This window comes from Parasteatoda tepidariorum, chromosome 8, assembly GCF_982258835.1.
Source record: "Parasteatoda tepidariorum strain Cologne lab strain chromosome 8, Ptep-v5.0, whole genome shotgun sequence".
Taxonomy (NCBI): Eukaryota; Metazoa; Arthropoda; class Arachnida; order Araneae; family Theridiidae; genus Parasteatoda; species Parasteatoda tepidariorum.
In genome coordinates, this window is record NC_141762.1 from 71,960,270 (window position 1) to 71,987,513 (window position 27,244).

Below are 27,244 nucleotides of genomic sequence, written 5' to 3' on the forward strand. Positions count from 1 at the left end.
AAGAAACAAATTGACCAATACAGTCAATTGTTTAGCATTAAATATAATAAGAATATTAGATAAATAATCCCAAGAAACAAGAAGCAGTCAGATCTACCAAACATTAAGTTGCCAACAAAACATGGAAAGTTTCATGCTCCCTCTAGTTTTCCTCATTCACATCTGGCAAATCTTAGAAATGGGCGCCTATTTTTAAACGCTTGAAACATGTCTACTTTCATTATTATTTCCATAGTTTTTGAAGCCAATGAAATTTTGAATCAAACATATTATGTTTGATTAAACATACATGTTTAAATTAACAAGTAAAATTTATTATGGTACTAAAAAGCTAAAAGTTTTAACTTTTACTTAATTACTATTACTTACTTCTATTACTTTAGTGGTGTACAAAATTTTGAAATTTATACATATTATTTCAGAGTTAGTTTAAATATTCATTATTAACAATACTTGAAAATTTGCATGCTATTTGTTATATGAATTCAATACGCGAAACTTAGTAGAGTACAAATTTAGTAAGTGGTTTGTTAATTCATTTATATTAAAAAAAAGTAAATTATAATATTGCTACAGTTCTTTTTATGTCGTATAACTATAAAAATTAGGTTTTATAATCATTTACATAAAATGTTGTAGGAAGTAAACAACTGTAGTAGTTTTTTAACTTCATTTACCTTATTATCATTCACATCGTATCATCATTTACATCTAATCTTTACACATTGCTTTACATATTATTATCACTTACATCTCATTAAATTATTTTTCTTTACAATCGTTGATTTTTAGTCTTCATTCACAACAAAATTATACATTAACAGCTTGGAAATAAATGTAAACTAGTTTAAATAAAATTAAAAAGCTATTATTCATTATTTCTTTTCAAAAAAGAGTTTCTTCCGCTTCGGAAGGAAGAAACCCATGTTTTTCGGAACGATTTTTTCCACCGGGGAGGAATCTTGCCACCCCTGTCATTTACAAATTCCTACAAATAAATAAATAACTACATCTAGCACTTAGTTCAATACAAATCTATGCATTAAATACAAATGATTACATCATACAGAAACTGCTCATCGATTCGCCAAGTCGGTGATAAATCATTCAGACAGATTCGTAGCAAAAAAAGGAAAACCACATCAGTGATTCTCTTTCTAGAGTAAACACGAACACAGAAAAGAGCAAACTAATATGTGGTATTAATGTTTGTGGTTATTTCCTACGCTGGAGAAAGAATTGCCGGAGGTGTGTTTTTAGGGTCAAGCAGAAATAAAGAAACATTCTCTCTGCGCGAGGTCAAATAAATAATCCCGTTGGTCAAGAAAGCATTTTAATTTCTTTCTTGCCTTTTTTGGTTCCTATCGAATTAGATAACATTATCAATAAAACATACATAAGAAAAACATTATTTTTTCCTCGTGATTTTTAAGAAATGCTTATTAATATTAAATGTGCTTAGCTGGCTTTTACCTCGAATTGTTACTTCAAAAACAAACTTCTCACGGGAAAAACAAGTAAATACCAATAAGAAGTAATAGAAATAAAAAGTAATTGTTTACAACTGCTTGTGGTACATTTTAAATTAGAATGCCATAAACAGATATTTAATGAACAGCAAGATATAAATCAATATTTTCTCATTCTAAACACTCCATAAAATTACAAGTGTTAAAATTCGCAAGACATCATAATTCATTATATGAATTAAAAAAGCAACAACGGTTGGTAGCAAACAAGACAAAATTTACATTTAATGTGCATCTTTTTACTTGGTTTTTAATAAACATTTACCCGTATGCCCTCAATTGGGGCAGGTCGGGGTAAATATTTTCATTTAATGTGCATCTTTTAGAAATTTAATATTGATTACATAGTTAATGTATAGGTAAAGTTCGATTTTCTGGCAAAAATCTCAGCAAACTGAGCTTTCTTTATTATATAAAACTGACTAAAACCAGGGGTCTGTCCAGACATTTTGTAAAAGGTCCGCTTTTCGTGAAATTGTGAAAAAATTACTCACATTCTTTCAACCAGGGTCCGCTTTTATGAACTTATGCAAATAGGGTCCGTTATTGCAACAAAAAAACTTTTTCAAGGAGTTTTTAAATTGTAAAGACATACAATAATATGCTCAACACTGCAAAATTATAATTAAAAAAAATTAAATTTTAAAAAATAAACAACAGTTGCTGCTGCTTCTAAATTAGAGATGCAACATACAAATATTTGGTATTTAGTCTATACTGCTGAATTCAGAATATTCATTTTGGACGAATAATGGAAGAATCGTCTGCCGAAGACAAAACTTAATTCGTTTACATCCATCTTTCTTGTTTTCTGTCCTGGAAAGGGTTTATTCGACTAACAAAATAATAATGAAGATAAACAAATTTGTGAAGGGTCCGATTAAAAGAAAAATCATTTTGTGAAGGGTCCGTTTTCTTAAGTTAAAATATTTTGTGAAGGGTCCGTTTTTATGAAAAGATGTTTTGGGAAGGGTCCGTTAACGAACCCAAATTTCTAAGATAACATTGTTTTTATAGAACCTTTTACTCATAATGCTCTATAATCACAGCCAACAAATGATAGTTTCTACTCTCAGTACGACGAGAAACACAACCTTAAATAAATCTTATATATTCTTCAGAAAACGATTTTAGACGTTAATTAGGAACGATTGCAGTTGTAAAAAGAGTAAATAATGAACGAAAAGAGAGAAGCCACTAATTTTTCTTCTTTTAGGGATACAATTTTAATAAAAATTTAAAGAAATAAATAAAAATTTGCCAAGAAAAATAACACTATCATTCAAAACAATTACCTTACTTAAGCGTAATGTGTCACAAACTTAATGAAGGAAAAGTTAAATTATAGATACAATTCGCCATATTTAACCATTTTTTTGTCTTTTGATTTGTCAATAAAGAATTTAAGTTTATACTTTCTTCTACAAACTATTTTTTTAAAAATTTAATTTTAAAATAGTAATAAAATACAATTGAAAGTATTAATTACCAATATTTATTATTATTCTAAATTCACCAGAATTTGTGATTAAAATTACTATATTTAATGATTATGTTAGAAAATAACTACTTTGAAACTTATCCTAACTTAACTATCAATCAATCATACTGAATATCTTTATAAATTTTGGAAAAACTTATCAATCCTATGAATATCTATAGATTTTTTTTTTTTTTTTTTTAATATTTACTTTCTCTATTTTATACTGCTTGTGAGAATTGAATCCAGTCACTTGATTGTAACCATTTAAGAACCAGAAAGCCTAAAAATAATTTCATTATGTTTTGGGATTCATCATCACATAAATAAGAATATCGTTTAATATATGCATATTATATGAAAACAGAAAAAAATATTCTCGAGGGTTTTGAAATATTGTAAGAGATTTTTTAATAACTGGAAGCAAACGTCATTATAGTCTGATATATCAAAAATATGACCAATTGAAAACAGAGTAAAATATTTTATTTTAATATAAAAAACATGGTAAAAAAGTTTTTTTCCATTTTTCCTTCAAAATGATAAAAAATTTGTTTTAAGGAATACTTAATACAACAGTGAAACGTTTATGTTGTTCCTCTCTACTTTTTCAATGAGTTAAGATGTATTATAGATACACTTTTCAGAACTCTTTTTTTTTTTCCATGAGGATTAATAAAGATTGAAATCACTTAATGCTAAATCTTTATCTCTACACAATGTCTTATTAAAAGATCAGAAAAACAGTCTATACGAGACTAGACTAGAGCTGAAAACACTAACAAAATTAAAACAAGTGTTTGAATGTTACAACTGCATGTGGTCAAAAATTTTATAAAATTATCTTTTAATTTCGATACTATTTAAAACTTTGTCTAACATCTCTCATTTTTGAAACCTGATTTTTAAGCTTATTTCTTTGTGAAGTAGGAATAAGCATCAACCTTTGAGGACTATTATTACAACCCTATATGGTACCCATAGAGGTTGTATACCTAGTAGGTAAAAGAGGAGAATGTAATCAATCACTCAAATCTATTGCTACAGTACTGGAAATAAAAGAAAAATCCCTTTTCATTATCTTAAGAATTTTCTCAGGGTAGCAATACATAAAAATATGACTAATGCCTATGGTATCATCCAAGGTTGTATAGTAGAAAAGAAAGAAGAATGGAATCAATCACTCAAATCCTTCAACATTCTTATCTCTAAAATTTTCTCATTGTGAGAATAGATAGCAGTTTGATTGCCTGTGGTTTTACATTTTTACTTTTTAAAGGAGGTCATAATACAAAAATTTAAGAGAAATTCAGATAAATTTCCCTCCCAAACTTGTTGGCATCTTTCTGCTACAATATAGCTGACTGTATTTTTTTATTTTTTTACCAACTGGATTAGAGATTCAAATGTATTTATAGGAATATCAAAATATAGGACAGTTCCAATATCTTTTATTATACAGTATTCAATTGATAAGAATTTGATTAATGCAAATGTAACTTTCTCCACTGAAAAAGTAAAATTCTATGTTCATTGATCAATGCAAATCAACGAAGATCAGTAAGCTAAGCAGTATCTGTATGAGTAACAAAAAATCACTAGATTTCCTGCCAATAGTGTTTACAAAACAAATTTTTAGTTTGCTTTTTATCTGAGTAACATACATTTTTTTTTTTTAATTCTGATAAATAATTCTTTTTTTTAAAATTCTGATAAATAATGATTCTTTTTAAATTCTGATCTTTTTATCAGCACAACTACCCCACAGATCATTTAAAAACTAATGTAATAAGTTGTTTAAAAAATCATCAATTTACTTTAAATAACTAATTCAATGCAACGAATTTGAAGCCTTCAATATTTCTTTCATACATCTATCGAAAGTGAAAGAATGAATTACTATTAAGGATATATGCATACTATACACAAATGTATATTATTTATCATGATATATGAATAAACCAACCCAGGGAATTTCTAAACTGTTTCTCACTTCTGAATATTTGAGTAATAGTGAAACTCCCCTACAATAATTGTCAGAAAAGAATAATAACTTATTTGCATTAATTGTAATTTCCAATATTATTGAATTAATTTAAAATACTACCCATAATAATTTCCATATTAAGCTAAGCAAAGAAAAAAAATCTAACTCAACAATACCTTTTATTATTATCAGTAGCTATTTACAAACTTTTTTTTCTTTTTTTACTGTTGGGCCACAGCCCAGAAGTCACCCAAAACTTAGAAAACATTTTGGCGCAGGTACTGAAATCTTCTTGGTTATAATTAATAGCTAAGACGAGGTTATTAATTATTGAGCCATACAAAAAGTAGTTCTAACAGCTGGCGACATTTAGTTTAAGTTGGCAATCTAATGCATGGCATGAAGGGATTCTTTTGAGCATGCGCACTTATTTTTTGTTGTTTATTTTTTAGTACAGTATTTTTATGTGTGACGCCCGGTGGCTGAGCGGTAGCGCTTCGCGCCGTCGTGCCACTGGTCCCTGGTTCGATCCTCGGGCTGGGCAAGGCTGACTCAGCCTTTCATCTCGTCAGTGGGTCGATAAATGAGTACCTAGCACGCTTGGGAACTAACACTGGGGGTTCCGCGTTCGGCTGACCACCTGACCGGAACATCTGCTCCTGCACCTCAGAGCCCAAGGTCAAGAAAACTGAGATGGGCACAGTAGGCCTTGGCCCGCAAGGGCTGTCGAGCCGCTGAGTTTAGTTTTATTTTTATGTGTATATCACTCACCAAGCCTCAACATATATAGATCACCATTGACACTGATTTCAGTAAAACAATTTTGAAGACAAAGCTTATCAATAATCCCAAAACCATAAATGAACTCAAAACTGCTATTCAGAAGGTAATGAAAAGCATTTCTCAATTTTATAGAGGATTTAACAGAATTTCACTATGAGTGGATCATACATCATAGCCATTGATGGTAAACAGGAAGATTTCTATACTGTGATCTGAGACAGAGTAATCACCCAGTTTCGGCAACTTCCTAGCAGCAGTTCGCCAGAAAGTAACGAAGCAAAAAAACACAGAAGTGAACCAATTAGAAGGGATAGCTCGTAGCCAACCCCAAAGCAAAACTCTCTCTATTTTTTTTTTTAAATTGCAAGTTTAAAATCCATTTGAAGTGCCAGATCACAATACATATAGAACATGCCATAAACATCAACTTGTTTAGCCAACTTAAAATTTGAATATGTTTGAACTCAGTATCTAAACTGGCTCATAGGTCAATAAATGTTCTCTAGCATATATAAATAAACAAATTTTGGATACAAAAGTCAAATTCAACAGAGCATTAAGTTGACAATAAACTATCTTTTTCAAAATAGACATCTATTATATTGTTAACAATTAAAAAGAATTATTTAATGACTTAGTAGGAAAATAATACCTAGAAAAACTATTTGAAATATGAATATTTAACTTTTAAACCCCGTAAAAGACATATTAATCATTTTTACATTTTATTACATAAAGTATTAAGTATAAAATAATATACTTTCGAAAGATTCAAATACTATTTATCTTTCGACTATTTATTTTTTCGAACCTGCAAATAAAAGAATAACTTAGTTTCACCTGATCGATAAATGTAACAACAATGCTTCAATAATATATCTAACGAAGAAAAGATAATTTTTAAATAATCACCACTTAATATTTTTATTTCGATGAATGTAAACAAGTTAAGCATTCCACGAAAAGTTTCGAATTATTTTCTATCCAGATTTTTATTTTTAAAGTAAAGACTTATTTAATCATACACAATGACTGAAACTACTTCAAAATGTAAAAATCTCACGACATAAATTCAGTAAAATTGAATCGTCAAATAAAAATATTTCAATTTTAAAATATGATAGAATAAATTTAAATCTTACCTCTTCCCTGGAGGATGTAGCCATAACACATGCCAATAAAATAGTAAATAAGTTCAAAATTATCAGCCTCATGTCTGTCAGTAATCAATTTTCTTCAAGTAAAAGCACTAATATTTAGCTTATGAAAATAATCGCGATACTTTAAGACTTTGTTATTCCTACTGATTTAACATACACATGCATGTAGCGCCGTAAAGCGATCTTACAGTACTACTTATCTTCCAAAACTATGAAAAATTGATGAATGAAATGCTATAAATGATAAGCCGGTGTGTTGTTTTATCTATTCCTTGTGTTTGATTGTAACTAATTCATTGATTACTACATAAAAATAGTAAATCCTTAGAGACACTCTCACACCAACATCAGACGAAGTGACACCCAGAAATTTGGGATTTCTCACTGAGTTGCCAGTTTCAGCTAAAATACTTACAAGAACTGTGACGCATTCTGCACATCACTAATCGATATAGCAGACGAGATGAAATTACTGCAAAACGACATAATTTCCTTTCGTTTGGCTTTTGATATTAGTAACAGAATAAAATAAAATTCTAAAATTCAGGAAGTGAACAATTTATAAATAATTAGTTTAAAAAATTTGTCGAAATAAATATGCGTAATTTTTTTTACTATTTTTATATTCTTGATTTAATAAAAATATAAAGATTTACTTGTTGTGAGCAATAAATAAAACAAAATCTACAGTTATTTCAATCTGATAAATGCAAATAAAAGTTTTTTTTTATCCTCAAAAATCAAATAATTCACCAGAGAGTATAAAAAAATACAGTGCGCACTTTCCGAGAAAGCAAAACTTTTTTTTTACGAAAAAGGGAAATAAAGAAAACAAATGATTATAATAATATTCTACAAGAGATAAAAAGCTGCAATTTTTTTTCCCATTAAGACAATCAAATTTCTTTTAATTGCATTTCGAAACTAATAATCGTCATGCGTTTAACTTTTAGGAAATATCAAAATATTTTCTCCACGTATATCTACCAAGTTTTTGTGAATTATGTCTTGAATAGGTTTTTGGAAATTTGATTAAGTTAAAATACCCTAAAAATACCATATATTTCCTTTTTATTACTAATTCTCTTAATTTTTATAATAGTTAAATTATTGCTTTTACTTTTAAAAGTCAAACTTAAATACAGATGGCAGCACGAAGCATCTTAAAATTTATTTTATGTCGTTCTTTGCGTCGTTCATTACGTATTTCCATTTCTATTTCTGATTCAAAATTTCTATTTAAATTTAAAATGCTCTTCAAGTTAATAATTAAAATCAGCTATAATCAAATTCATGCCTAAAAAAAGGTGCTTTTGAAACTGACTACTAACACTCCCATAGAATATTTACATAGATGGCGCAAGTGAGATTCGTTTTAGAGACCGTTCTTGTTGCATGAAAAGATTCTCGGAGGCGAATTCAGAGATGTGAATTTGATTGGTGAAATATTCACGATTTCTAGATAAGGATTCAACGATACAATTAGCTCCACCCTGAGTTCTTAAAGATGTATATATATATATATATATTATATAAGGGGCAAGAAAAGAAGAAGAAAAATTACTAAAATTATTTTTTAAGAGCATTTTTAAAAAAAATTTTATTAGTACTATATATATAAATATTTCCTGACATATTTGAATATTTTCTAACAAATTGACGCTTACTTTTTAAAATAAATATAATTAAATTGATTTCTACAAAGGAAAAAAATTATGTATTTATATGTCTTTAATATAGATACGTATACTTCGTTTTCAATGTCAAGTATGTCTTTAATTTAGCATGTTTTTTACTATAAACCATTTTTAAAAAAATGTCTATATATGTATATTTATTGATAGATATATAGTTATTTTCTAATAAACTTTTTAACTAACTTTTTAATATTAAAGAGGTTTAAAATAAATATTTTTCACATATGGGCATTTCCTACATTTCCTTTGAACATAAATTACAGCTTAACTTTTTAATATTACTATCAAACTGTTCCTCTCACTTGTTTGTGATTTTTCTTTTTTGTTTTTATTCATTAAACCATTGTTTCATTTATTAAAAGTCGATAAGAAAAGATCATTAAGTTTACTCAATGTAGAATTTTTATAATTTTATGTGAGCATCTTTCATTAATGAGTTAATTGTAACGAAATGAACGGATACCTTGATTTGAAAAATAATCAACTCAAATCAGAGTTCTTCATTACGCATCTAGACGCGTATATTTAATGCATCGAATTTTAATTTTTCTCCTCAAGAATTTGAACAAGAGGAAGAATACTCCTTGTAATTTTTTTAAAAATTGTTACTTTTCCTTATGTTGAATAAAGATAATCCCATAGAAAATCAGTTTATAACTGTAGAAAATGTGACGATGATGTATTTCGAATTTAGAAAATTAATTGCTATTACTCTATCATTGCCAATAACAGCAGCTTTGAAAGATATTTGATACTAAAACGATAATCAAATGTAAGAAGGCAGCTTTGGGGCGATTGGCCTTATTCATGCCACCAATGAATAAGAAATGAATGAATAGAAATGAAATAGAAAAAAAAGTTCATTGTTTTTATTAATTTTTCTTTTTTAGAAATATTAACCTAAATGGTCCGTAAGAAGTGAAAAAAAATTAAAATAATGTAGAATATTTATTTTTAACTAAGTCTTCAAGCAATTATTTTTCTGCTTTTAAATTTTGTGTATTTCATCTGCTAGTTATAATATAATGCATGTTTTAAATGGTGGCAATTTGGAAACGTGATCTATACTTTAAAATTCATCCTTCTATTTCCGATTCATTCCTCAAAAATTAATAGAGGAGTAAAATTACTCCCGAAATATTATTAATTGGATAAAACTGACTGTTCTCAAGAGAAAAAAATTAAGAATGTAGATTGTATGACTCAATGCGAAAAAATTATTTTACTTGTTAATAATATATAATGAGAAATGACCTTTTGTCCTCTAACATTTCACATTGGAGACAGTTTTTACCTGTCTTTAGATTTTAATATTTTTAAAGATTTCGAAATAAATATTAAGCTTTATAACTGACAGCATCTAATCTATCACAGTTTTAATTTTTTATTTTATTTATTCATTTGTTAATACTTATCACATCAAGTAAATCGTGGAATTATAAATAAAGATATCGAGCAAGATACAATTTTATTCAACAATGGATAGTTGACTAAATGGGATTCATGTTTAAATGTTTGCTTAATTTTACCATTCATAAGTGTCGTCTGTAATTTATAAATTCTAACTGATTGTGTGTGAGCCTGAAACAAATTTAAGAAAATTAATATCACAACATAAATAAAGCGTAAGGTTTGCCATGTCTTGTGTGTTATCTCTTATTTGGCTATATATGTGTAAATTATCCCCGTTAGAGCGTTTTTTTATTTCATCGTACACATTTTTCGACGCACCCTGTAATTTGAAGTTTCAAAGTTTTATAGTTTTTGCGCAACAAAACAAAATGCGGCGTAAAACGAAACAGTAAGAAACATTTTGTGAAAAAAGCATTTGCAACTGCAATAACTTTCAAAGAACTTAGACTTAAGCAATACAATTTTGTGTTCGTAAATAAAAATAGCCCTTCAGCACATCAAATTTCATTTCTGTGGGCAAAGTGACCCTCATCGTATACTTCACTGCAAGTTTAACAGTTAATAATTTTTGAACTAATAATCAAATGTTGTTTTTTTTTTTAATTCCAATGTACTCTCCGTACGTTTTTCTACACATATTAGAAATTTCAATTTTCTGTGCCTTATAGTTTCTACGAGGCAAAACAAATGTTGAACACCCAAAACAACGGAAACCACGGAGCTTAGAGTTTTTTAATGTAGATCAAAATTATGTTTATATATATATATATATAGTTGAAGGGTATGAAACATCATTGAATTTCCAAAGTTAAAACAGCAACATCCAATTTTTCAATAGATTTATTCACATATCATACATAGCAAAAAAATATTATTTTTTAAATACATCTTTTTTTTTATATCTCTGAAATATGAATGTATCAATACATATGCTGTTATACCAATATAAATATGCTACTTTCAATATTCAAAGAACTATACAATTATTCGACTTGCATAGTGCAAAGTAAACTCTATTTAATTAAAAAGTGGTTTAGGTATAATACAAAGACTTTTGGCTACTCGAAGAGGCCGTCTATGAATTCACCTTATGAATGAAGTAGAAGTTATTATTGATATCTTGAAAATATCGTGTGTTAGAAAAATAACAATTATTAAGAGGTTGGAAATTAGGAATTTATCATTGTCAGGATACTGATTCCTCTCTCACGCATTTGATCTACCTCTGACCTGAGGGTCAGAGCAGAGGGTGACGGGAAGTGTCGTTCCCCTAGAGCAGGGATGGCGAACCAGTGGCACGCGACACAATATTTTGGGCACGCCACCGATCACAAAGTTTACTATGAAGCATATTAGCAATTCAATTAAAATTCACAAAAAAAGAACAATTAAAGCCAAAAAAGCAATTAATAACCACAAAAAAACAAGCGAACAATAAATCACTATCAAAAAAATGTAACAGTTCTGCTTAAACTAACATCGTATAACCCCAATCTAAGTTATTTGTCATCTAATCTGCAACAACAGAAGTCACACTGATGTTACTTTAAGTTGAATTACGCGTATAACTGAGACATTGCAAAAGTTGAGAATAACTTTTTTTCGTAGGAAATATAGAGTTTTGAGTTGATTAAATTTAGTATTATTATTTACCCAATAATCACGGAGTCAAAACTATTTGTCGGTACGTCTATGACTTCATTAAAATATATTTTAGAAAAAATGGCACGTTGGTGCATAAAGGTTCGCCACCCCTGCCCTAGAGTGTGGGTGGACTAAGGAGAAGTGAAGGACTTTTTTTTTGGTGAGAAAAAGTATTTTTATGAGAGATTGAAAGCGGAGACCAGAGAGACTGGATGCAGTTAGGAAGTAGGGAGCAATACAGCTCCGGAGTTGTTATATAGCTTATGTACTTGTTGATATGTAATTGTAACTATTTCAATAATCAAGGAATTTAAATTAAATAATATATCTGAAAAAAAAATTCCTTGTCTTCATTAAGAGTGATTTAATAATTGAGCGAATCGAGGTAAAAACATCTTACAAAGTGGAGAGATGTCACAATCATTATCACAAAAGGGTGGGTAAGACTTTTTTGTTTTAGGGCAGTATTTTAAGAACAATAAATGTTCTTCTTAAACATTAGAAAATTAGTTTTCACTTTTTCTAACAAACCAACTTCAAATGTTACAGATACACTGTTAGTTTTTGTTTTCCCCCACTTTTTTTTTCTTCGCCATATTCTACTTTTAAAATTAATGTCAAAAACAATCGTGCCTTACACGTACTGTCCCCCACGTCAATGTGCACGAAATATCATCCAAACTTAAAATTATAATCTAATAATTGCTCATAAACATAAAAATGCCAAACATTCAAGATTTATTTCATGAGATCCAGAATTACTTTGCACCCTGTATATTGAAAAAAAAAAAAGATGCTAATGTAATACGTAAAGGCATAATATAGTAAGTAATAGGCTATACTACGGATTTAGAGTATCATACAATATGATATAGGCTATATCTATGGATGATCTTCTTCTGGAACTTCCCAATAATCAGTATCATCAAACAGTTGATGCTTTTTTGGTGAATCAAACATCGGATGACGAATGATATAACCTGTAAGAAGGCAACATAAACTTGAATTTGTCATTTTAAAACTTAATACCATTCTTCATTAACAGCTAAAATTTTAAAAAAAATATTTATTGATTTCTTTTAAAGTTCTTGAGCAACATTTTCATGACTGATAATTTCCGTCCTTCTGAAAATATTTTTCAGAAGGATGCCAAATTTTTAATGTCGCCACCAAATTTTTAATGTATTGGGTTGCTCGGAAAGTAATTTCGGTTTTTAATTATGAAAATGATAGACGATTTTCTTTTAATGAATAAATATTTTATTGAATCACATAATATTCATTCTGGTTACATATTATTCTGATTACATAATATTCATTTGCCATATCTGGTTGTAGCATGATTCCCCGCTCATAAAGTATTTGTTCTTTGCTGACAGAATATTTCATTCCCAGTAATGATTCATTAAAAAAAATGTATCATTTTCTTGACGTTTGAAAAGCAAATTATAGACATCAATTCGATGATACAAATTTCTTCCCGTAAGAGCATCGAGGAAACCAGGAACCCATAAGTTGCGCTTTGAGGTTAAACATAAGTATTTCAACTGAACATAAACTGTCGAATTCGATAAATTTAATCTCGCAGAAGTCTCACGAGTTATTTACTCGCCGGTTTGCACCATTAAACGACTTTATTGCAGCTTCAATTAGCTTTCCAGAATGTGGTAGATTGCAACTTCAAAATTGCCGGATCAAAATTTTGCAAACCAGTTTCGGCACTGGCGTACTGTCACTACATCTTCTTTATGCACGTGGCATAATTTTTTTTTCTTTCCAGAACAGCATTTTTGCATTATTGATAGCAAATACATAAAAACAAATATAATAAATTGGTTAGCCCACGTGATTCGAATGAGTGATGACAATACAGTAAAAAAGATATTGCTTCTTAGATCCACTGGAATAAGAAAGCGAGGAAAGCTGAGATGGGCTGATTCGGTGGAGTCTGATTTTCTTGCAATTAATGAAAATAACTGAAAGATGCATCGGAAATCGTAATGAAGAAATCTTCAGAGGAAGGAAAGTGAATAGCTGTATTTATTTGCCCGCATTGGGCTGTCTGGCCAACTATGATGATGATAGTAAAAAAGTAAAATATGCCAAAAAATGCAGCTGTTCACTTTCTATATTTGAAAAGGCACCAACTAAGAACTACTGCGTAGAATCCCCTTTGAATGTAAATCTAATTTTTTCACAAGCAAATCTTGCTATATCTGCTGTCAAAATATATGATTGATTATGCGGCCGAAGTGTAAATTTGCTTTTAAAAAGCTGAATTAAGTCTTCAGTTGGGAAAAAGCACAATTGCTCTCCGAACAACCCAATAATAAAAAATAATAAAAAGAAGATCCGATTTCATCGGAATATTTTGCGTTTTGAAACGTAAGTACAGTTGACAAAATGATAATCACGGAACAAACCATTCCTAAAAATTTTCGATTTAATGATTTGATTTTTTAACTACTAAATATCGATCTTAATGGTTCAAGAGAGAAACTTTAAATATATAAATTAGTTAGTTTATTAATATGGATAACAATAAAAGTAGCAAATGTTACAAATACAAATAAATGCGCATTATTTTTTCTCCCCAACTAATTTGAAGTTTTTGATCCTCAAAATCGAAATAATCACTATCTGAAAAATGCGGTCCCGTTCTTTTAGTCATGGAGATAAATGAAATTCGGATTCTCTGTAGTGAAATACTGAACTTTTTGAAATACTAAAGAATACTAAAGAACTTGTTGAAAAAGTTCCGTAGTTCATTAACAAAACGAAGTTGTTACTTTGCTATTTTAAAAGGAGTAGCGCGACAAAAATACATCTAAAATTAGTACGTAGGCATATATTTTACTTTCTTTTTACTTAAATTTTACTTTCATATTGATGCCTATTTCTATAAACTTTCATATCATTTTAATAATAGAACATGACTTACAATGAAATGAATATCTGAGATAAGGAGGTTAAGAGGTTAATCTGAGATAAGGAGGTTAAGAAGAATATTTAAGAAGAAGAGATAAATTATGCTACTATAATCGTAAACGAGTGCGGAGTTTCTATCAAAATGGGTACATAGTTTCCAGCTATAACATTTATACTATTTGATTATGCGTACATAGGATGATAGATAAGTTATTTATCGAAACAAGTTTCTTTGCGATTTCTAAGGTAGTAATGAGACATTTTACCTGAACTTAAAACGTGGACAGATATTTTAAAAATATCATTTTACAAACTTTTAAGGATTCTCAAACAAGATTAAAATAGAAATTGCCTTTTCACAGTCAGATGCTTGTTTAGTATTTCGATAACTTTCCCTATCATGTGAATATTATTTAAAAATAAATAAATAATCTCTGAGATAAGGTAGTTAAGGATAATATTTACGTAGATGAGATAAATTATGCAACTGTAAACTTGAATGAACTCATAGTTTCTGTCGAAATGGGTACGTAGTTTCTGTGATTGAAGTCTGTTTTATTTTGCATGGAATTAATTTTAGATAAAATTTAAAACAGAAACAAATTATTTCACTCTAAATGGGTTAATATGCAGATTGTAATTCTCTTTTCCCCAAAATTTAGGGCATTGACAATTTAAATTACACATTAATGTAAAAAGCAACAGTAATAAAACATGTTAAATCCAACAAATTTTTATAGTAAGGCAAAATAACGTACAAAATGGTAAACTTTACTATCTGTTTTTTCTCTCTCTAAAAAACAGATTCAACATTGAGTTATAATATACGTATAGGGACCTCTAACGATAATATCGTACATATTTGTCGCAACCTTAATAAAATGTTGAAAAGTTAACCATCGCGTTCCAATTAAAAACCATAACATAGCTTAATCAACTCAGATAGCATTTGTCACAGTGACGTCACAATAAAATAAAAAACAATCACAGTAGTCACCGTCACAGGTGTCACTGTTTTATATTGTCCCAAAGAGGTCATAAGTGACATTGTTACTGTATTTTATGATATCACATAAAAGTCTCACTGACTATTTATTGAGACATCTGACACTTGGTAGTCACTACTAAACACTATTGGGACTTAATTCACGGAGAAACGTCGTTGCAACTTTGTTCCTTTGAAAGTCACATGGGAGCCATTTCACAACTTGTCTTACTATTGGTAAAAAGGTGTTTTTTGTGACCAGTCACATTCTGTTTTCATATTTACTTTTTAGCGAATTTGTTTTATTGAAATCACGCGACTTGTTTCACTAAAGTTACGATACGCACTTTATTCAGACCAGCCACTTGAAAGTCTTGCAAGCAGCTTTTCGCGACTATCATCACTTAAAATTATCAATATATAAATCATCACAAATGGTCACAAAAATTACATTGACAGGTGTGACCAGCAGTTTAAATAATTCCGATAAGTCAGTCCTATTAATATGATTTTAAAAAATATTCTTTCCGTACAACGTTGCTCCTCTCCAACGCCCACAGTATCAATAAAATAAAAAAAAAAGATCTTAAATGTCAACATACTCCTTGTAAAAATTACCCAACCGTACATAAATGAATTTATTTTCATGTTATATATTTGAATAAAGAATTTGGATGCTTTTTCCATCTGTTTTTGAAATAGATGTATATATTTACATTCTATAAGATTCATGTAAATAATTTCGAATGATACACAACGTTCATAGCCAACAAATAATGTTGCATAAGATTTATTTAGTTCAAAAATAGTATTGATAAGGAAGAAACACAACACTTTTCTTTTTGTTTAATGAACAATTCCGAAAATTGAGAATTTTTGTAATGTTTTAACTTTAAATAAAATGCTTTATTCTATTTGCATACATTTTGATGTTATTATGTTTTATATTATATGTATTATATGTTATTATGTTGAATATTTTTATGTTAATACAAAAAAAAAAAAAGAAGATTTTTCTTAAGGAAAGAAATGCCGATGGATTTTAACAGAATAGGAATCACTTTGCATTGAAATACATATTGTGTTCAAGAGTTTATAGGTTTGTAAAATAATTTGTTGTTTGAAATACATATTATAATCAGTGATAATTTTTAAATTTAACTTTACCACTTACAAAAACGCAAATGGAGAGATTTTCAAAAAGATAAGAGACAATTCTAAAAAAAATAATAAACACCTAATTGCTATTTCATAGCTAAAAGCAAACGATTTTCAAATCATGACAGCTGCCTCGTCTGCCGTCACCCTTTTTTTTATTATTAATTTGGCGACATCTGAACTGTTCCTTAAACATTTAAAATAGTTGATTTGATTTTCATCTCCTCGAATTAAACCTAGTCGTCCGCATAACATTTTATTTAAGAGTGAAAATTTAAACTTGCGTTGAAATTTTTGTTTTATTCCTCTGCATTCTATTCTAATCTCCTAATTCTTTGAAAAAATTTTCTCCATAAAAGTTTTGTACCAGAAATTTTTCGTTCATTTCCCGCCTTACTTCATGCGTTGAAAAGAGGACATTTTCAATATAGGCTTTCACCAATTGCTCAAGTAAGTAGAATTACTTATGAACATAAATTTTAATTTAAATAATATGAAGTTTTCTTTAAATGACCATAGTTTATTAATGATTATTAGTTATAATTTTTTGGCCTTCACTTGCGAGTAATCAATGCTTATCAGCATGAAGCGATAATTTTTTTTTTTTTTTTTAATAGTGCAGTTGTTTGAGAAATAGTGATGGAAGCTCTTAGTGCTCCTAATTAAGTTGTAATTAACAGTTTCTCTAATTTGGTATAACAATGTTAAAATTTAAATTCCTTAAATTTGAACTTGTCAAGGTCATAACATAAATCTTTCAACTGATTATATGGGTAAATTCGTAGAGTCGAAAAATAAATGGCATTTCCCACCCCCATTAATCTTATAATTTTCCGCAACTTCAAAATTTTTAAATTTTTTTTTGAAGGAAAAAAACAACAGCAATAAGCTATTTATGCTGTTTTGTTTAAAGCTAAAGTCATAAAATAGATAATATATATAGATATAATGTATTGTCGCGTTCACACAAATTATATTCTAACGGTTTATTGTTTTCTTTTATGAAATAACTGTGTGTTATTATTCGATTCTAGAGTCTAAGAATAAAATTTTTTTAGTTGCAAAAATATTAAGATCATTCGAAATAACCTAAAAGAAAACCGAAAATTATAGTTATTTTTGGGCAACAATAAGTTATAAATATAATCTACATACTAAATAAATCTAAACAAAAATAAACAAATGAAAAGAATACGTAATACATCATAATCTGGAAATAAAATCATCAAATTAAAAAAAAAAAACTAAGAAATTAATTCATAACTAAAATAAATGGACATTTTAAAGTACTTTTGACTTGGCAATATATAAAATTAAATACATAAGAAATAAATTAAAAAAAAGCAATGCAATGGGCAGGCGAAAAATATTTAGTACTGAATAATGTTGATGTTTATATTTGACATTTTACAATTAGCAATTGGAACTATTAAGAAACAAATTTCGACACCAAAGATGCTGGGTCTCTTTTTTATAAGATGACCTACAGAGTCTGAAACAAGATTTTATGTCTGAACGATGAACAATAATTTGTGGATGGTCCCTAAATTTGAACTGACGTATGTTTTCAATTTTAAGAATTATCAAGGGTAATAATTTTTAAATGAAATACAAAGATGACTTAAGCATTCCAAAACGACTAATTTTTGAATTGTATTAAAACAATGCGATATTAGTGAATAACCCCCCAGAATTTAAAGACTATTTTCACAACTTATTAGAATAAAATAATAATCGCTGATTGGCTGCAATTTGAAAACAGAGGGCAATATGACTTAATTATTTCATATTTTTAGATAATGAATACTTTTAGAGAAAACTAGGGATTTTTATTTTAAACAAAATTAAAGGCATTGGAGGGGAATAATTTTTTATTTTAAAATCGTGCGCTCGCCGAAATGGTATGTTCTAAACAAAAAATAGAAGGAAAAAAAAAAACAGGAATATCAGAGCAAAACGCTACAAATCAGGACAAAAGAGTTCTGAATATTTTTAATCAGAAAAATCCGGAATATCCGGATAACTATGAACTCCGTACAAGAGAAAAGGCATAGTAGGGGAGAGTGGGGTCAATTGTAACATTTTTTATTTAACTATTTTTAACTAACAACAAATCCAATATATTATTAGTATTAGTTGACACACGAGTAAAGTAGACTATCCTCTACTAGAAAAAAAATAAATACCTGATTTAAAATATTATTATATTAGTTATTAACAATTTTTGACAGTCGTGCACTTGTTACAACTGTCCCCACTTACGGGGTCAATTGTAACAGTTCATAAATTCAACTAAAACATAGTTAATTATACATATTATCATAGTTGTGATATATTTTTTTATTGATCAAAATGGTAGTGATATTTTAGGAGTAAAAATAATAATGAGCAGAAACCTAAAGGGTTAAACTTTTAACTTTAAGGGGTTAAAAATTTGAATTTATGCTGTGAAAGGTGACAAATAAAATAATGCACATGCAAAAAATTGCTATAGGAAACTATTGGTGGTTCTTAAAGAGTTAAGTAATGGTTTGTAAACATAAGATTATTTATTTTCTGCTGTTACAATCGTCCCTTTACTTATTGTTACAATTATCCCCAAGACGCCATTTCAGCTTCATTTGTTAAAAACAATGCTAGTTAATTAGCAAAACTAATCTTTTTTTATTGAAATGTTAATTAAGGTGTCCACTTACATGTTCGGTTACTAATTTTTATTTGTTTAAACAAAATTACTTTGTTACAATATAATATTCTAATACCAAAAAAAGTACTTGCGTGGCGCGAAAATATCTTTTGTGATGTAACTCTTTCAAAAGTACATAAAAATGGTTGCCATCAGGGGTGTACATGTAGATTTGTTAAATACACCTTGTGCGTCACCTAAGAACCAAATCTAGAACCCGACACTCGAAATTTTTGCTCTGTTACAATCGTACCCTGTTACAATTGACCCCACTCTCCCCTATACTTTTACCCTTGAAATAAAATTCTTTTCAAAAAAAGCAAAACTGGTCAGTCTCCATCTAATATTCCATCATACTACTCTAGTTAAAGGGACACCCATTAATTTATTTCATTTATTAAATAATCCAAACTATGTATCTAGCTAATTATTTTTCTGAATTTTTTTTAGGTTTTTCTTTTTTTACAATAATGCATACTTATCAACAACCGCGCAATTTCCGTTTTTTAAGGATTTTGTTTAAAATTTAGATTGATTGTTGTTGTTGTAGCTGTAGTTCATTTACGTCGCTCTAGAGCTGCACAATGGGCTATTGTCGATGGTCTGTGAAACATCCCAGACCAGATCCGAAGACATGCGATTACAATTTTGATCCTCTGCAGAGGGGATGCCCCCTCCCTTCGGTAGCCCGACGACCTGCACGCGAAGTCTAGCACTTTACGGTAGAACAGTTTAACGAGGATCAATATCGCGCACCCTCGGTCCCTAAGCAGACTGATCCAAGTGGTCAACCACCCGCACATTGACAGCAGCCAGTGAGGCTTGACTTCGATGATCTGCTGGGAACCGTGTCTTAACAATCTTTCCACTGCGGGACTTCTTTTGTGAAGTAATAAATTCTTTCACACATATTTTTTTGACAATTTAGGCGTTCTCTTTTGCTAAATTTATAAATTTTTGAACAGTCAAGAAATTAAAACATCTTAAGCTTAATTTTAATTCAAAATCCCGATTTTTGACAGCAAATGTAAAGTGTGTCAATTAATAACTTGTCATTTACTTGGTTATCGTGTCGGTATTATAACTTTCATTTCTGTACACTATTTCATTCAGTACTGATCTACTAATGATTTTTTCTTATTTTCTCACAACAGAAAGCAAACATTATAAAACACGCGTATTAAACCAGTACATGTATAAATATAACTTAGTTTTCTAGATTTATCATCGATTATTTTTGAATTTAACGTACGCTGTTTCCTTACAGAGTTCTTTTTTCTTCTTCTTCTAAATTTAGTCGCGAACTTTTAATGATTAATGTCATAAGGAAAAAAGGTTTCAAAATTTTAGCGAGTTGACACTTTTCACATTCGTAATTGTCAGCTACACCTCCATCCGCATAACCCACCTGTCGATACCTCTGATTACATGACAATGTCTTTAAGCATGAACAATACTGATAACAAAAAACAATTAAATTATCATTTGCCGAAGGTAGTAGCAATGATATCAGAATACAAAGATAACAAAAAGCTATTTAGTTTAAACTAAAGCTGTAGCATATCTAATTCATTTAAAGCATTTTTTTTAAAATAACGCTTCCTTTAGTTAAATATTTGCGCGGTATGAGAAGTTTTCGTGGACAAAATCGGAGTATTAAGCGCAACATTACGGAATATTTAGATCGGAGTATTAAACGCCTACAAAGTTTTAATATTTAAAAATATAAAAACAGCGCTTTGTTTGCTTGAATAAAATATTTAAAGTGTTGCGACATGGGTGAAAATATGGATAGTGACGTCCCATATGTGACCATAGAGGTAAGTTGTAATTTAAGTTATTATGTACTTTTACATAGGGAAAATAGTAGCGTATTTTAACATCAAAAATGGCAACAACTACAATCGATCAAAAATTCGGCCTAGTGAAGCACTGAGGATGATTTTTGGTGTAATTAGCTAGAATGTCCCATTATATTTCTTTTGGTGTAAATAGGTGATATTTTTATTTATAAAATTTAAAATGACGGTAAGGTATGATGCACATCAGAGTCAGTATAGTTATTCTTACGATGTAATTCAGAATAAGAATAATTGAATCAACGCTTTCGAAAACCGGTCATTTTTTTAAGTACTAAATATAGTTGGTTACAAAATATTCTTATGCAATTGAGCGATAACATCACTTAATTTTTTAAGTAAAAAATAATTAGAGCTAGGAGATGACCGGTTTTCGCACAAAACCTTAAAACGAATACTATACCTAATTTTTAACAAGAGAAAATATTAATGATTTTTCATTTAGAAATGAAATAAAGACTTTTAAGTCTTTGAGTATATATTCATGAATGTTTGTGTAGATTCAAAAATCTTTTGGATTATGACTATCTGTGTTCTAGGCCACTTACAAATATCTTCATAGAAAGGCAAAACCTCATGTGGTTTATATTGCAAAAACTCTTTGATGTCTGCAATTTTCATGTGGTTTATTGTAAATATGCTTCCAAAATGATTGTTCCCAATAATTGCTTCCAAAATAATTGTTTCCAATAATTGCTTCCAAAATAACTGTTTCCGAGATATGCTTCCTTATCTGGTTATGGTGGCACTTTCAGAATTTTTACAAAATACATTATTTTACTAATTTTTAATGTTATTAATGTTATATTAATTAATTTTTCAATGTTTTGCTAAATTCGTTTTGTTGAAGAATTAAAACAAATGCTGTTTTATTAAAAGCACAATTTTTGAAATATTTGTACTAAATTAATGTTACTTTGGTTGTATTTTATCGTGAGTGCCTTAGGGATTAAGAAAGTGTAACATTTTTATTAGTATGGTACAAAAAATATACTGAAGCATGGTGTAAAAATACAATAATACAATAACAATAACAGCAATGCAATATACAACATAACATTTATATTATAACAACAACTGAATGAAAGTTAGTCCACAGTTCGAAATTTCTAGGAAAATATGGTTAAACTATTTAATAATTATTTTATCATATTCAAACAAAACCGCTAAATAACCGTAAATAAGATTGTATTCAAACTGTTAACTGTGAGAAAAACTGCAATTTAACTGCTTTCACGTAATACGGTTGAACAGTCAGAATTTTATAGCACCAACTAGACCCACCTAATGAAGCCACTTAGTTCCTTCGTACATATTACAGCCGAGAGGGCTAATCTGTCATTCTCATAACCGACAGAACGGGGGTTCGAATCGCAGCGTTGGCACCACAATATTTTCTAAATCCCTTTAACACATGAAGAGTTTCCAGTGTTCTGCACTCCTTAATTTGTAACACTAGACTGATAGAATATAATACTCTACTTTACGCATAGATTACAGCACCATAAAGTTGCCAAACTATCTCCAATGCCCAGTAAAAAAAAATTATGGTTCTGAAACCATGCTCGTTGTAAATGGTTAAAAAATCACACAGTTTAATAGTCATTATTTTTTAACCATACTAGTTGTAAACGATTGCAAAACAGTGACGGTAAAATATGTTCTTTACCGTAAACTTTACTGCTAGTTGGATGGAGAAACTCTGGTGGTAATTTTGCCATAATTTTGGAATGAAAATTCTAACAGTGTAATTTTAAGATAAATTCATGTTTAAAGTTAATACTGATTATAGATTAAGATAATATTTTTGAAGCGATTATTTTTTGAAAAATATACTAATTGATTTAATTTTGTTGTTTCATAGAAATAGCAATCATTAAATTTAAATTTCAGAATAAAACAGTGGAATTTAAATAAGTAAGTTATCTAATGTAGTGTAACGTTTATTTTAAAGAAATGTAAATATTAATTATTAACGATAATACTAATTATACTTACATCTACATCAGGCATAGACTCCCAAAAATAATAATTAATTAAGAAATTAAAAATATTGATCTTTTTCAGCTTTTTATATACATTCTTTAAAACTCTATCAATTATTCATTTTTGTTTAATTGGCAAATATTTTTCAGTATGAAATTTAAAGATTGAGTTCAATTAAGGAATCATGATGAAAATAGAAAACTTATTGATTTGTGGAAAAATATTTTTTTTTTAATTTTTATCTTCGAATTTCTTAATTGAAAAAATAGAGGAAAGGAGAACAGTTTTTGCAAAGAGGATAATTAAAATCTTTAAAATGAAATAATGGTTTGTTTGATGAAAATTGAATTCAGTACTTAAAAGTGAATTCTAAATTGATTTAGAAAAATTTTTGTAAAAAGGAAATGCTTTGATGATAAAATGGAAGAAAAATATTTTGAAATAAAATAGTTTGAAAAAGTCGAATTGATTACCGCGAAGATCTTGACTTAAAGTGGAATGTAAAAAACTAAAAGAGAATTTAAAGAATTATAATGAAAAATTTAAAACTGCGTTTTTACTTTTATTTTTACTTGACTCGGTAGTAACAATGAATTTAATTTAGTAGAATAAATACCAATTTACTGATCTATTAATTAGTAGAAAGAATAATTAGTAGGTTATTAGTAAATTAGTAGAATGAATTTAATTAGTTAGGAAGTATTATAATGTAAAATTCAGTAGGGGAGAGTGGGGTCAATTGTAACATTTTTTACTTAACTATTTTTAACTAACAAAAAATCCAATATATGATTAGTATTAATTGACAGACGAGTAAAGTAGACTATCCTCTACTGGAAAAAAAAAGTAAATACCTTATTTTAAATGTTATTATAATAGTTATTAACAATTTTTGACAGTCGTCCGCTTGTTACAATTGTCCCCACTTACGGGGTCAATTGTAACAGTTCATAAATTCAACTAAAACGTAGTTAATTATACATATTATCATAGTTGTGATATATTTTTTTATTGATCAAAATAGTAGTGATATTTTAGGAGTAAAAATAATGAGCAGAGACCTAAAGGGTTAAACTTTTAACTTTAAGGGGTTAAAAATTTTAATTTATGCTGTGAAAGGTGACAAATAAAATAATGCACATGCAACATAATATAAATGATATAGGAAACTATTGATGGTTCTTAAAGGGTTAAGTAATGGTTTGTAAACATAAGATTATTTATTTTCAGCTGTTACAATCGTCCCTTTTCTTATTGTTACAATTGTCCCCAATACGCCATTTCAGCTTCGTTTGTTAAAAACAATGCTAGTTAATTAACAAAACTAATCTTTTTCTTTTTGAAATGTTAATTAAGGTGTCCATTTACATATTCAGTTAATAATTTTTATTTGTTTGAACAAAATTACTTTGTTACAATATAATATTCTAATATAAAAAAAAGTACTTACGTAGCGTGAAAATATCTTTTGTGATGTAACTCTTTCAAAAGTACATAAAAATGGTTGCCAGCAGCGGTGTACATGTAGATTTATTAAATACACCTTGTGCGCCACCTAGGAACCAAATCTGGAATCCGACACTCGAAATTTTTGCTCTGTTAAAATCGTACCGTGTTACAATTGACCCCACTCTCCCCTACTGCGTTTTTAATTTTTTTTAAACTTCACTTGGTACTAATAATGAATTTAATTTACATTGCTGGATATCTTAGAGTTTCAAAATTTTGAAACAGTGGGATTTTCAAAAAAAAGACGTCAATATTTCAATATTTTCTCTATAAAAAATTTATTACAATTTTAGGTTCTCAATTAACTAATCAATTTTTAAACTAAGTTGATTAATAAGTTTTTAAAACTAGTTGATTTGAAGTGGGTAATTTTCTACTCTGTATGGGATTTTTCGTAAGATTCATTTAGTAAGAATCTTATTGAAATTTCAAGAACCTTTTTCGTGTAAGTTTTCCTTTTCAACAACAGATTCTGGTAAATCTCTTTAATTAACTAGAATGCTTCACCTTCTCCTTCTTCAACGTTTTTTTTTTCTTCTTAAAAATCGATAATACAGCATAGAACTTTTATTAATGAAATTATAATATCATAATTGTATTATTTAGTTTTTTATGTAACAATATTTTGTTAAATAGTAACGAAATAAACGAGTACTTAGCTTGGAAAATTAGTGAAAAAAAATTTAACTTTAGACCTAATAAGAAGAAATATTTCAAAAATAATTTAATTGTTAACGAGACGTACTTCATTATAACTGTACAAATAGGAAACGGAATTTAATTTCAATTGAATTACGATTTTAATTAATTCCTCAATTGAATTAAGGAATCATAATTATTCTCAATGAATCATAATTATTCTCAATTGAATTAAGAATATAATGGGAAAAATATTCCCATTATATCTAACATCTAAAAGATTATAAAATAAAGATTTTGAGAACGATAAATAAATCTCGTAAATTTTCCTACTACATTGGATAAATAGCCATTATTTAAAGTAAAGAATACAAAGTGAAAAAAAAAGCATTTAAAATTACAATAAATTTTGAACAAACTGGAATTTTGTTTAAAACTCGCATTAAAGTAAAAAAAAAAAAGTCTCTTGCAACACGTCAAATTGTTACAATTCTGTGGGCTTCAAAATGACTTACGTGGTATGTTTTACTGTAAAGTGAATAATTCTCGCAGCATTCATCAAATGCTTTTTTTTTATTTCATCGTACTCTTTGTGCATTTTTATACATCACTCTGTAGTTTTAAGTTTCTGAGTCTTACAGTTTTCGCGCAACAAAACAAAATGTAACGAAAAATTGAGCATCCAATATATCATCATAGAACAGCATATATAGAAATTACGCTAATTAAGACTTTTAGATTATTTTACTTTTAAGAATGAATTACAAGTTGGGGTAATATGACCAAGTAACTTTTCTGCTCATTTTGCCCCCTTTTTATCCGCTTGACTTTTACCTACCCGTAAAATAGAAGGGCAATGCGTAATCTTCAGCCGAACTAGTAATTACTTCACTCTTACTTAGCGAGAATATAGGAAGTGGAAGAAAGAAGTTGGAGAGGAACCAATGGAGAGGAGTGCAAAATTTCTAAGTAGAGAAATTTTGTGCAACACCCCGTTTTTTTTAAACTTTTTCTACGCTCCATAGCACAATCATAAACAGACAAAAAATTTCCGCATTATTTCACAATGTTGATCTAGTTTAGCAGAAGGAAGAAATAAACCAGACGCAAAATCTCTCTTTTAAGAAGTTTTGCTCTCCTCATTAATATATTATAATTTTTAATTTAATGATTAATAATTAATGGGTAAATTTTCATATCCAAAAATATTTGATGCATAAAATTATTTTCAAAATAAATTGTGTCCCGCAGTGGACTGATCGTAAAGACACGATTTCCAGCAGATCAAAGAAGTCAAGCATCACTGGCTGCGGTCACTGTGCGGGTGGGTGACCACTTGGATCAGTCTGCGTAGGGACCGAGGGTGTGCGGTGTTGGTATTCGTTAAACTGTTCTACCGTAAAGTGCTCGACTTCGCGTGCAGGTCGTCGGACTACCGAAGCAGGGGTGTCACCCCCTCTGCAGAGGATCAGAATTGTGAAGGCATGTCTTCGGATCATCCTCAGGAATGTTTCCCAGGCCGCCGCCAATAGCCCATTGTGCAGCTCTAGTGCGATGTAAATAGGCTACAACATCAAAATAAATTGTGTCAGATGATCTGAAGAGTAAACTGCATGTCCAGATTACCACTCCTAACATAGGGTCCAAGAGGTCGTGGGTTCGATCCTCGCCGGCCGAAGACTCCCCGTGTAGTAAATGGTGACTGATGCACGTTAAATCTGTCTAGTCTCAAAGTCCTCCATGTTCCCACAACAAATCAATACCTCTGGGGGTACTGATCCAGGAGTTTCCTTGTCTTCTG

At 29.0% G+C, this 27,244-nt stretch overlaps 3 protein-coding genes across 3 annotated transcripts in view; 1 reads left to right on the forward strand and 2 right to left on the reverse strand.

Annotated features, from left to right (window-relative positions):
• LOC107456233 (amyloid-beta-like protein) overlaps positions 1-7,447 on the reverse strand; it is a 155,292-nt gene extending 147,845 nt beyond the window's left edge. The window contains exon 1 of the mRNA XM_016074055.4: positions 6,922-7,447. Coding sequence (XP_015929541.1) covers positions 6,922-6,993 — 72 coding nt within the window. The 5' untranslated portion in view covers positions 6,994-7,447. The remainder of the gene's footprint in view (positions 1-6,921) is intronic.
• A 3,489-nt stretch (positions 7,448-10,936) lies between these two features.
• The window catches only part of LOC107456239 (ammonium transporter Rh type A), a 49,060-nt gene continuing 32,752 nt past the window's right edge, over positions 10,937-27,244 (reverse strand). Inside the window, exon 9 of the mRNA XM_043052047.3 lies at positions 10,937-12,673. Coding sequence (XP_042907981.2) covers positions 12,576-12,673 — 98 coding nt within the window. The 3' untranslated portion in view covers positions 10,937-12,575. The remainder of the gene's footprint in view (positions 12,674-27,244) is intronic.
• The window catches only part of LOC147806307 (ammonium transporter Rh type B-like), a 75,149-nt gene continuing 68,860 nt past the window's right edge, over positions 20,956-27,244 (forward strand). Inside the window, exon 1 of the mRNA XM_087169137.1 lies at positions 20,956-21,270. Within this exon, the coding sequence (XP_087025263.1) occupies positions 21,226-21,270 (45 nt within the window). The 5' untranslated portion in view covers positions 20,956-21,225. The remainder of the gene's footprint in view (positions 21,271-27,244) is intronic.